The 13,803-nt window shown below is 36.3% G+C and overlaps 1 protein-coding gene across 3 annotated transcripts in view; it reads right to left on the bottom strand.

Annotated features, from left to right (window-relative positions):
- SLC9A9 (solute carrier family 9 member A9) overlaps positions 1 to 13,803 on the bottom strand; it is a 218,515-nt gene that overhangs the window by 150,470 nt on the left and 54,242 nt on the right. For all 3 annotated transcript variants that reach the window (XM_038183440.2, XM_038183439.2, XM_072042776.1), the window contains exon 6: positions 9,941 to 10,046. In XM_038183440.2, the coding sequence (XP_038039368.2) occupies positions 9,941 to 10,046 (106 nt within the window). The remainder of the gene's footprint in view (positions 1 to 9,940; positions 10,047 to 13,803) is intronic.

Consider the following 13,803-nt stretch of genomic DNA (forward strand, 5'->3'; position numbering starts at 1 on the left):
AAAATTCAAATTAAGCTGGGGAGGATCACTAGGGACATCAGTCTTTCCTGCTTCTGGGTAGCCACTGGAAATACGCAGCCAATTCTACCACAGTGCAAGCAGGTTCTTCTTGCATTTCTTTCATGTGATCACAACCTGATCTCCAAAGAATAAAAGAATTTTGATGGGGTTTTACACTGTTGGAACACAACATCTGTGTCATTAAAAAAGCCATACTTTTCAATATAGTATTTCTGGAAAGGTTTTCAACAGTGAATAGGTATTGATGCGTACCAGTAAATGAACTGGCAAACTCTCCCTCACCTTTCCAGTACATATGCCTTTTCTACTGTCTGTCCTCCCGGGAAGACTTGTAAATATGTTCTACTGCAAGTACCAGGCAGACTGTTATGGACAGTGCTCTCATCCAGATGAGCTTTCTTTTGCAACACCTCAAGGGAAATAGTATCAATACATTCATTTTCTACTAAGAGGGAGTTGTCTCTCTAAGTGGAATTAGACTCTGTATGTAATGATCTTCCTCAGAAAATCTGTGTCATTCACTAGAGAAAGGTTATTTGGATAAGGAAAAACATCTGGAAGAGCTTAAAAAACAAGCTGACTCGTACCAGGGTGTATTTCTGTTATGAAGAGTTCCCAACTGAAATCTTTGAAATGAAGAAGCTTTGATGCCACTTCAGTCATTTGTATGGAAAATGTAGCTAAATAAATGCCTCTTAGATGTGATTTGCAAGCTCTGCAAGCAGCATGCTTAATTCTGAGCTTGCGTTTCAAATTTTTAAATGTTATCAGTTTGTTTGTGTATAAGTGGACAGAAATACCTGCAGCTAGTCTGATTTGATTGGATATGACAAGTACAGACATTCCCAGCTGATATGAGCTAAGTTACATTTTAATACCTCCCTGAGGGTAATCTCCATAACAGTAGTCACTGAAATCTATTCTAGTTTACCAGACAGCAAATGAAGGCTGCCTATTCAAATAAATTGCATAAACAAAACAGAGTCAATTAGATAATTTATAGCTAGAGACACTTTTAGCATGTATTTACTAGAAGCTATGTAGAATTTTAATGTGGAGCTGATATTGGAAAAAGAGGTATGAAACATTAAAAAGTGAAAGAAATATAGTGATGAGGAATATCACTATTTCCTGAAAACATTCTGTTCCAAGTCTCCATTTCATACCGAAATTCCAGCTATAGCAAGCATTACAGAAATTCAATAATATATTTCCCTTGATTTAAGCACAGAACTGTTCTGTACAGTAAGGTTCACAGAGAAAAAAAGAAATGAAGTTTTAATAAGCAAAAGCTTCACCATATTATGTAGGATTTCCTCTATTATAGGAAAGAAGCTCTTTTAAAGTTCACGCTAATAGCAAGCTTGGTCGACTTCCCAGTGTTTGCATCTCCTGTTCCAGATGGTCAGTGACGTGAAACTCTAATTATCATCAACAAAATAAGCAGGGACTAAACCCTTCCTCAAAGGTAAAAAGAGCAGATGGGCAACCATAATTTCATTATTATAGAAATAATAGATGGAAAGGATTTCACATCCCCCTTTTTAAATCACTCACTACTTGCACAATTAACTCCTTGCTCTATTAATTTATCAGTTACTCTTATTTGTTTAGTTGAGTGGCTGCTTGGTATATAAGCCTTTCTAACAGTAGTAGTAATAGTAGCCAATTTCATCTTGTCCAAGGGGAACCAGCAAGTGAAATGTTTGGGCTGAGCTTCCATCCAGCATTTTGCTTTCTTTCGGGTTTTTCAGCAAATACTATTTATTCCCCTCCACAATGTAGCAGTCATTCCTTCCCAGGAATCTTTGTGAGAATAATCACAAATAGTAATTTATGTGGAATGAGGCTATGGCTGACTCCAGAGGTCTGGTTCTTAGTCATTTGTTCAGAACTGCAGCTCACAGACTTACTGTAATCCTCAAATATTTATCAAGGATTCACAGAATCACAGAATTTCTAGGTTGGAAGAGACATCAGGATCATCGAGTCCAACCTCTGACCTAACGCTAACAGTCCCCACTAAACCATATCCCTAAGCTCTACATCTAAACGTCTTTTAAAGACTTCCAGGGATGGTGACTCCACCACTTCCCTGGGCAGCCTGTTCCAATGCCTCACAACCCTTTCGGTAAAGAAGCTCTTCCTAACATCTAGCCTAAAACTCCCCTGGTGCAACTTTAGCCCATTCCCCCTCGTCCTGTCACCAGGCACGTGGGAGAACAGGCCAATTCAGAGTCATGCAAGTCAGTACCATGGAGCAGCTCTTCATATGCCCGTTGTGAGGCAGTGCTGGTCTCTCTTTGACCGGCAAGTTCTCAGTCAGGTTGCACAAAGAGCAACCACCCATCTAGGCCTACCACTGCTCAAACTGAGCACAGAGAAACTCCAGTTCCTCTAGGTCTGCCAAATTTATTTATGTAAAAACAGCTCCAAAGAAGGGGTCGGGGGACATATTCCATATATTCTATTTCTGGCAGACTCTCATTTCTTTCCTGAATCAGTTTCATTACCTGATTAGACTGCACCATTCTTCAGAACCGACTGACCTAATTATTACACTTTTAGAGTTTCCTTCCACTTCAGGAGCACATTTTCAACTTAAGGATTTCAAACACAGACGTTGCTAACAAAACAAAATAAAATCCTACAGAACTGCACCAGAGGAAAAATAAGCATGCATATAAACTAAGGTTTTCCTCTCCAGCCCTATGAATGAACAAGAGTTAAGAAAATGTAAGAGTTTACAGTCTACAGGTTTCTGTATCAATGTCATGGTCTGCATTTACACAGTGTGCCACATCTTGGTTTCTTACTATGTCTTTTCTTATGCTTCCTTCTTTTTTTTCTAGCCATGTCTTCATAATGTCCATTTGTTGCCTTCAGACTTTCAGGTTCATACTTTTTCTTTCATCCCTATTTCACCATCCCTTCCCATTCTTAGAAGTCTTTGTGACATTTATGTTCTTTAGGCAGGAAAATGTTGCTTTTGTTAATCTTTTTAAATTTTTTCTCATCTGTCTGATGGCACACATGCTTGTATTTCCTTCCTTTCTTCCTTGGCCAGAAGTACATCTCTGTGTGGTTTTTGTACAGTAGTTGGCAATGAATGAAGCTTATACACTTCTGCGCAAGAAGGACCTAGGTTCTATGTGTGAGTACACTAAAGCTATTAATTGTGTGTGCAGAAGTGCCCACTTATGATACAGGATTTTTTTACAGTATAACTTACATACTGATTTGTCTAGGTTGTGTGAGTAACATCTTGTCAACACATTTATTCATGTTAATATACATGTTAGAAATAAATAGAACAAAATAATTTAAATGATTTTTGTTGTTGTTTGCTTTTTATTATTTTATTTTTTTTACTTCAGTGACTGAAATAGTATGATAGTAGACATTGAGAGATGGTATGAATAAATGGTTAAAATGGCTAAAAATACAGGGAGAAGGAAGAAACAACTTTTTTTTTTTTTTTTTTTTTTTTTTATACTATGCTATAACTCAATACTGAAACAATCATAGTTTTCACTATTTGCTAACAGTTCCTAATAAATCTGAGCAGGAGATATGGGTTACGGGCTGGCAGACTTCACCATATTATTAGACTGAATGAAATCCTATTTACTTACAGATGATGGAGAAACTGAAACAAAGTATTGGTGACAGAAAAGTCTTAAGTGACTGCATATAACATAAAAGTTTTGAGATAGTAAATATGGGATCTCACCATGTCACTTTTAATGGCCATTTCCTGACTGCAACTGCAGCATGAGGGAAAAACATGAGGTGAGAACATTCAGCTGTCTTTCCTCTGAAATTTGTTATTCAATGGGTTCTGGGATCAAAGTGTGGCAAACTATACAGAATAATGCTCTGAAAATTGAAGGGCAAAAAAAACAAGTCACAGACAGTCCATGACAAAAGAAGAAAGCTTAAAATATTCTTAAAGGGAGCCTTACATCTAGTGAGATATGCACCAAGGAGATATCCATCATACCTTTCAAAGCCAATATTATTTCCTGAAAATCCCAGCTCCTAATTTCATTATTCAGCAGCATAGTTACGCTGACTTTTCTTTTCCTGTATAGGTCTACTAATTTTAATATAAAATAAACAAGGAATCACAATTAGAAATAAAGCCTGCTTGTAAAAAGTGAGAAAGTAATATTTGCTGATAATGGTTGTTAATTAACCAAACCAGTGACCAAGTTAAATGAAACATAAACTGAATATTTGTACCTAGATTTGGTGTGTGTCAAATGTCTCCTCAGTCTCTGACTACAGAAGTGTTTCTTCAGTCTCTGACTACATTTTTCCTCATTTGTAAACTTATCCTCTTGTTTGATGCCATATCCATAGAATTTAAACCTCATAAGTAATAAAAATACTGGTAAACAAATAAATATCTAAACCCAGAAAGATTTAAAGGTTCTTATTCATCTTCTATTTGAGGTCCATTTGATCAGAAGAGTTTCATGTATTTTGGAGAGATCTGAACTGAACTAAAATTAGTAAGATCATGACTGTACCTACTAGTAAGGATCACCGTTGTGACAGAAGGAATTCTCTTGTCTTCCTAAGGCAATCATAGGGATCACTGTCTGAGAAATGTCAGCCTTACAAGGAACTAGCAAAAACTGAGCCGAACACTGGCTTCCGAGGTATTTCCCATGGAAATTAATACTGTTTTCCAAAAAAATTCTCTCACCTCTGCTCACTTGTCTCAGTTACCTCTGCTGTGTTACTTTAGAAAGCCCTATGCAAGTTACCAGAACTTCTGAGAAGACAGAATGGTTTGAACATGACATTAATTTGCATACAGTACTGCTAGACTAGAATGAAAATATTTTTTGAGCAGAGATATGGAGCTATGGAAAGTGTTAGAACATGACCATCCTAGAAATATTTAAGGGGAGCCATGAAACTACTTTTATAAAAGATTTCCCTACTGGGCATAGTAATGCTGATCATTATTCATTTGCCCTGCTCCCTTTCACCTCAATACTAAGCCCTGCAATACTACCCCCTTTCCCCTCAATACTAACCCATAAACAGACTGAATAATCGAAATGCCTCCTTTATGCTTTATTCTATTCTAGTGGATAAACTCTGATATTTATTTTGAAGAAGGAAAGACAAAAGCAAGATTAAATAGGCTGCTTCCAAATTATTTGTTTTAAATTTCAAGTCTTTAAAACTATTATAAAGGATTTTGGATTCTAAGGACAGTTAATTTATCAAGCACAGATATGGTGTCATGTGCTGTAGCTGGATCATGAAAAAAGGACTTGAAATGTATCTGTTTTTAGAGAAAAATCGTATTCCAACAATGCTGGGAAATGAAATTTCTTCATCATAGTAAACTGCTTGGAAAATCTTTGAACCAACACAGAGAAGTTTATTTTATAGAATGGGTTGCAGCACCTTTTTACTAGCATAGATTTTCCAAAAGAAAACAAAAGGAATGTTGCACATTCGTGCCATTTTATCTGTCCAATAGAGGCTCACTGAATTCCTGAAACATACAACAACAGGACCTTTTACCCTTCCAGATCCTACTGCTCCAAGAATTTAGCTTTTTAGTCCTGGTTCTAGATTTTTGCAAAAGGATCCTTACATCTTGACTATGTCAAAATCCAAGCCTTCCATAGCCTAATGTTCGTCAATAAGCATGAGTGAACTTTATGAAATGCATCCAACCTGTTGATACATTACAAAAGAGGCAGGATATCCAACTTGAACCAACTCAGTATTTTTCAGTTATGTTCCTCTTCACCTTCTTCTACAGAACCTCCAAGGTCATCATCTCTTCCTTTACATACCATTTAAGGTACTTAAAAACAACAAGCCAAACTTTATAAGAAAACTATGTTTACAGTTTGTTCCTCTCTGCACAGAAATATCCAAACTTTGCAGCTTTCTAGGGCAATTAGCATTCTGAAAAGGTAGGACTTCATTTCCTATGTCAGCTAGAATCCATGTTCTCTGGTTTCTCTGCTATGTGATCTTCCTCTACACTTTTTATCTCCAGGATTTCCACTTCACTCACATATCAAACTGTTCTTGATTGCATATAACAGAGGGATGGGAAATAATAAATCAATTTCTTGTTGGAACTAATAAATCCATGTCCAAATGTCATATGTCCCATGTCCCCTAGCTGCCACTCACTTCTGATGATTACATATGAAAGACAATACCATATGTTGATCGTAGACTTTTTATACATACTAGCTAACATGCTTGCTGCCAGTGTGACTTCCACACTATCACATCTTCTAGGAAGGAGATGAAACTCAGGCAAACTGAGCCAATACTGGAGTACAAAAGCCAGTGGAGAAACAGAGTCACCTCTTTTGCATAATGATATTACAAACACTTCTCACACTGACTACAATGGAAACATTTCTTGTGCAATGTTCTCTAAGATAATTTGTTAGCAGGGAACATGTATCAGTATTCATTACTGCTTTCCACATCCTGCACTCAGAGAGCACTCAGCATGAGAAAGATTAAATAGCTCTGCTAAATATACTATCTTGATGATAATGACCTGTTCAGCCACTTTTCTGTCATATCTCAAGATATTCAGTGCTATTTTTACAACTTCTTCCACACTTTCTTACACAAATTCCTCTGCAAATATGCAAAAACTATGTGAAGTCCAAAACTACAGCATGTACGCTCAAAATATATGCAAATGTTTGCTTCAACAAGTTTTATATCGTACATAGAGAGAACAATGAAAACGGAATAAAAGAGAAGTAAGAGGTCAATCTTCAAGATTTGCTGAAAAATATTCATAAATTATTAATTTTCAACCAGATTCAACAGTCTTCGTCACACACAATTCTGAATTTACTGGTTACTGGGATGTTTCTCAGTTATGATCTTTAGAATGCAGTCCGCAGCTAGTAAGTTACCAAGTGCACACACTTCTTTGTTCATTGTATTTGTCTATAAAGTGCTATATACATTTTTCTGTAATGATAAATATTCCTCAGTCTGGAATTCATTAATGAAATATATCACCTTGAATGTTTCATCCTATGGCTTTCATAAAAGGTTGCTGCAATCTGTTGTTTAAAATCAGATTCCAAATAGGGATGTTACACTATTCTAATCACAAAGTGGTTTCACTCTCTAATCACAAAGACTATGTATAGCATGTATAAACACCCAAAAGAAGCTCAAATATCTATTTTCCTATGTATTCCTTGTTTGTTTGTTTTAATTTAGGCACATATAAACTACTTCTAGAGATACTGGTTAGGCTGTAAATAGACAGAGAATGAGTACACGGGTGACAAGTCCATTTCCTGGAGAACAAAGTACATAGTAAATATTCATGGCATAATTATTCATATAGCTTTTTCCACATAAAAGCAGGCATGTTTAGTCAGCTAATGAGTATTCTCTTGTAGCTCTGTTATCATTTTTCTTAAATACCATGAATCCTTGATATAAACGGGCTTTAAAATGACTAATTCTGAATGTTTAAAATGTGAAATATAGGGTAACTGGTCTGATTGCTGTCCTTCTTAACTAAATGATACACAGTGCAGTAAAAATGTTGGAGGGAGAAGCTGGAGGAAAAGATAGGCATTAGTATAAAGCCTTGTTGGCAGATAGCCATACTGCTACCTTCACCTTGCCAAATCATCACAGCTAACCATAAGAGGCTTCCCTCTTTTCTCTTCCTTTCCTGTAATGAGTCATTCCTGCAGACATTAACTTGGTTATTTTGTGAGCTGATGAAACACTGTGTATTCTCTTTTTCAGTCTTCTATTTACCGTTACAAAGTGTACAAAATGACTTGTTATTGCTTTTCTGTATTTGTAAACATTATTCTCACACCTTTTTAAATAGTCCCCTATTACTATAATTATGAACATGCTGTGTTTGCACCATCCTGAAAAGGTGTATATGTTACAGAGAAAAAAAAAAACAAACCAAACCAAACCAAAACAAAAACCCTAGCTGTTCTTTCATAGTGACAGAAAAATAATATTCTTCATTTAAATTCATTTTGGTTTACTGGATTGTTAACACATTGAAGCTGACACTATTAACAGTATAGCTTTACTTACAAAGGTACAGAAAGGAAGATCGTTTTAAGTTGCAGAAACATTTCCTTTGTGCAGAAGCTGATTATTTAAGCCAGAAATTAATGAAATGTGAAACTGATGATATATTCTCTTCATTCTCTGCAAATGACTAAATCTATTAGAGTAATCGATGTATTATTACTCACACTGGGTATACAGAACAATACACTAATTTTACAGGGACAAGAGATTCTATAGTAAAGAAAGTTTGTAATGTACCATGTATAGCTAAGAAAACAAAAGGAGATAGCCAGCATTAGTGTCAGGCACCATTCTAGTTGATTTTTTTATCCATGTACAGGCTGAGGATCCTAACCTAGACCTGAGTACAGGGAACCTGAACAGATGCTAGAAACTCATGAATCAGGTGCTATCTGATAGTACTTATCTTCCTAGATTTACTTTGCAGTTGAGTTTCACTTTTGAAGAGATCCATGTACTTTGACATCACAGTGACTGAAAACTACAGACACTTAAAACATTCTGAGTGTCTCTGTGCTGCATGTAGCATAATTGTTACACAGCCTATAGGAATCTGGCTCTAACAAATGAAGAGTCTAAATGAGCTGTAAATGTCTAGGTCTCTATTAAACAATGCCAAATGAAACAGAGAAGAAAATTTCAGTATTTTTGTCACCTACAAGCTTCTTTCCAATTTTTAAAGCTGCCTTAATGGATGCTTTTCTATCTGTTCCCTCTACCGAGGTTGCCATTCCTTGCTTAGTTTTCCTTTTGTGCATTTTATTGTCTGACATACTAGATGCTCTGCTAAGTGGCACATTCCAACCCAGATATGCTCAGACAATTCAGCATTTGAGAATATCATTCTTGCTCTAAAAACAATGCAAGGATTTTAGTGTAGGTGAACATAACTAGACTGATAACTGGAATATAATAAATTAAATAGGATTACTATTTTTAGTATCTTGACACTTTTTTTTTTTTAAATTCAACTATTATAATTGTTTCAGACAACATGTGAAGTCATTTTTTAATGACTAACCTTCGTAAAAATCTTTATTTATTTATTTATTTTTCCAAGAATAGCAGAAATCCTAGTTCAAGGATCTGTATTTTAACGAAAAAGGTGGCAGTGAACTGAGGCTTAATGTGAAGCACTTCAAGCATCCCAGAAAATGATTTTGCAAAGTTATGTTACTTTTAAGATTGTCTTAACTTGATTGAGTTAACTTGAGATCCTGTTAATCGTGTACTTAGCATCTCTCTTTTTAGGACAGGACATGATTTTTACCCATTATATGTTTGAGGATTCCTGAGAGTAAAAAGGCTTTATATAAATTTAAGATAATATTGCCAGCTGAAACTCTGTCAGATTTAATAGGCAGAAAGAGATAAGCTGGGCTACAGTGTACCACTTTGTGGTTTTAACTGTGGAAAACAATAGATTGCAAAAAGTAGAATAAAATATATCTTCTATTTCAAAAGTTCTGACTCCATTTTTACAGTAGCCCTATGTCCTAGGTCCCCAATCAGCTTTATTTTTTCAATATATGTTGTTGAGAAAAGAATTCACGTTAAATTAAATATGCACATTTTACAGAATATACTGCTTTCTAGGCTGAAGAAAATGAATGAAAGTTGCATTTTGGATACTCAGTTGCTATTAATAATACTGGAATTATTTTATTTAACAAACCAATAACAACTCCAAAACGACATCTCTGTGATGAAAACTTAAAATGCTTTATCTATACTTGGACACACAATATGATTTGTGAACGATATCAGCAATTTATGCTTGGAATTACCTCACCAAGTAAAGAATCAAAGTGGCTGTACTTACTATGTCAGCACAATAGCCACAGCATCATTTAGAACACTCTCTCCAAACAGTAGCGTGTATAAATCTGTGTCCACATGCAGCTCATGGAAAATAGCAAGGACTGTCACTGTATGGAGACAAAACAGTGAATTTGTTATTTTCATATTCCTCTGGCAGTTCAAGAAATAAAGCAATGTTAGGGTGTGGGCTTTGAAAAGTCTAATCTGATTTACTACCCAAGTGGCTAATAACAGGGGTTAACTGAAGTATATAAGATACTAAAATCCAGCAAGTCTATGTGTTTTGTTGCTTCAGCTAGTTAGAAAAAAGATTTCCCTCTTACACACAGAATTATGCATACATGAAAATGTCACAGTATATTTCACTGTACACAAAGGACTTGGATCTTGTCACCAAGGAGTAATAAGGGTGCTGAAAAGCGTTGGGTTTGCTATGGGCTCTGTGGGTGATGAAAGTAGTGGTTTACCTGTTTTAAGAAGGTATAATTATGTTTATCCATCTGTAATGTGTTTTTATTGAGGAACACTCAAATAACCTTGTACCCTGTCCTACCAACAACAAAACCACTTTCACCTCAAGTGCAGCACATCTGTAGTCATGAAGCTCTCTCATGCAGATCAGGACAACTGATATTTGCAACCCATTTTAAGGTTCCTTCAGTGTTCCTTCATTGATTTAAGTCCCTTCCTACTCCCCAAGTGGTATGCTATATCTGACTTTTACCTTGCCAGTGCAGCAGAAAAAATTTAGTTTGTGTCAGATTTCAACTTGTTGGCTAAATCATTTAGACACACGTCCTCAAGGGCATGTAGATACCTGTACCATACTTAGGATTTTAAAGGACCTCAGTTTCCTAACCTGTACACAATCCTTTCCTAGACCTTCCTAGCATTTCATAATCTCTAAATGAAAAAAGCTATCCATGTTCTTTGTTGATACTAGTATTCTCTCCTTGCATGGAGGAAGCAGAACTTTCACTTTTCACACATCATTTAATGTAAATGCCTCCAAATATTTGTATGGTTGAAAATTACATGGTAACTCACTGCTTCACTGGTGCTCATTCTAGTAAGTAATTGTGCAATTGATTCAGTCCTTATAGCCTACAAATCTAAAATATTAGGAGTGCCTTCAGGATGCTGTGTTAACACCTGACCTTTCAGAAATGGAAATTATACACTTTCATGTTGAGATGACTGCTGATAACTTACAAATACATGAACAGCTGATTATATTCTGTCTTAATCAAATTTATTGGAAATTTGAAATCATTGCTGATAAGATTTTCTGAAAGGTGCTTAAATATCTAAGTAATCTAAATCTATATATATATATATATATTTATATATGTATATATATAAATGTACAAACCTAAAACAGATTGTCAGTTCCCCTGTGGGATTTTATGTCACAGTGATCTCTGCTGATGTGTTATCTTTGAAGAATTCTGGAAGTGTTATTCCACAGAAGGCAATTTAGGAAAAGTGTGTGAATAAACATTTGATGATATAGCTATATTTAAATAAACTAGTTTATTTTACCATCCTGATAAACTCACCAATCTAGACCCACTATGATTATAAGTTAAATCAGGAAAAGAGTTATTTCCTCAGAACAGCTCAAAGGTGTAGGAATAATCTTTATCGGCAAGGATATTTTCTTGGTTCACCAATACTCTGCTGGTGCGGCCTCATTTCCAGTACTAGGTACAGTTCTGGGCACCACAATATAAGAACGACATAAAAATTAGAGGACATATAAAGGAAGGCAACAAAGATGGCAAAGGGTCTAGAGGGGAAGATGTATGAGTGTCTGAAGTCCCTTGGTTTGTTCAGCCCCGAGCAGAGCAGGCTGAGTGAAGGCCTCATGGCAGCCTGCAGCTCCCTCACAAGGAGAGTAGAGGGGCAGGCGCTGAGCTCTGCTCTCTGGGGACAGTGACAGGACCCGAGGTAATGGCATGGAGGTGGGACAAGGGAGGGTCAGGCTGGGGGTTAGGGAAACGTTCTTCACCCAGAGCGTGGTCGGGCACTGGGACAGGCTCCCAGGGAAATGGTAACAGCACCAAGCCTGCTGGAGTTCAAGAAACATTTAGGCAATGCTCTTCAGATATATGGTTTAATTTTTAAGTAGTCCTGTGTGGAGCCAGGAGTTGGACTTGATTATCCTTGTGGGTCCCTTCCAACTTGGGATATTCTATGATTCTATGAATATCTCTCTATGTATTTTTTTTTCTTGATTAGGCAGTGCTGCCTAAATGTGCTAAATGTGCACCCATTTTAGTCTCCCATTCTTTGATGGCATAACAACAGACCAGTTTTCTAAAACTCTTTGCCACTTCCAGCTTTTGCTTATTAGCATATTACTTTGGGCTTGCACTAATACTCCCTCCACAAATGATAGAAGGGAAACAGTATAGTAATCAAAGTCCAAGATACTGTTGGTATTTGAGTAGACAAAGCTAATTAGACAGATACCTACACATTCCTGTCCATCCTCTTGCCTCCTACAAAAACAACACCTTTTCTTTTATGTAACAAACATATTCTCTTACACTCTGAACTCTATTCCCCAAATCTGGTTCCAGATCTTTTCGAATGAAAGTAAAATAATAAAGCAAGCAACACAATAATGCACCACTTGCCTCCTCTGTGAAAGACACCCTAGTTCACCCACTTCTCGGGAAGTATCTTCCATGTCATATGTCTCTCCCACTCCCATTGGAGGTTACAACATTTTCTGTTGCTTGATGAAGAATCGTGGTCTCTGGAGGAAGACCACTACCAGTATCCACTCTGTCCTTACCCCCTTCCCTCCACACCCCTCCTCCCCCCCCCCCCCCCCCCCCAGACACTGTAAGCGATCAGTGATATGTGTCATCACTGATGACACATATTTATCTGATCTATTTTTAAAGAACTGAAGTGTTTGTGGTTTCACAAATCCCAGGGAAACTAATCCACTCTTCAGTTTATAAATGCAATTATTCCTGAACGTCTAACCTGTATTTCCCTTCCTACTCTTCAAGTCTGTAATTTCCATTCCTAACCTAATGAGACAGAAATAATTTGGCATATTTGTTGACTTTTTCTTTCCTTCAGCAACATTTTTCCTATTCAAAGATTCATTTCAGATATATCCTCTCTAAACTGACTTGCTTCTTCCAATCTTCTCTTTTCAAAAATATTTTCTATCCCTTTAATTACTAGCTAATTTTCACTAAACTTTTTCTAATCAGATGGTATCTTTCTTGAAATACAGTGCTCATAACCCTATCCAGTTACTGTAGCTGATGCTTGCTGTCAAGAAATAGAGTGAAATGATGCGGTAGAATATATGTTTATGAAACTGAAACTGTTTTCCTTTCCCCCTCCCCACCCGTATTAGTCCTCATGACTCATTTTCAGGTTGTAAACTTGAAATCCTTTTCAGCAGTAAATGGCATTTTCTTAGCTTCTATCTATTAAGATGACTATTCCTAACTGTAGCACTTATCCTTGTTGATTTTAAACTATTGCAAGGATTAAGTTGAGTTCTAATCCTGTTTTTCAAAGTGCTTGCTATCTCTTCTCAGCATATTATTATATGTTAAAGAAGCATCCTCTATTGCCTTAGCCAACTCATTAATGAAAATGTTAAATGGTATCTGCACAAGAACAGAGAGCAGCAGAACCTCTAGCACATCCGTACCATTTAAGAATTCAGTAAAACATTTGCATTGTTTTGCCAAAAGCATATAGCCATTTATTCAAGATCACATTTGCTTTTATTGCTTATGAGAATCTATGGATACATGTACGAATAGGCACATTAAAAAGGACATGACACTAAACTAAGGGAAAAAAAAATTAAATTACTCTCCAGAT

Source organism: Anas platyrhynchos, chromosome 9, assembly GCF_047663525.1.
Source record: "Anas platyrhynchos isolate ZD024472 breed Pekin duck chromosome 9, IASCAAS_PekinDuck_T2T, whole genome shotgun sequence".
In the NCBI taxonomy this organism is placed as follows: Eukaryota; Metazoa; Chordata; class Aves; order Anseriformes; family Anatidae; genus Anas; species Anas platyrhynchos.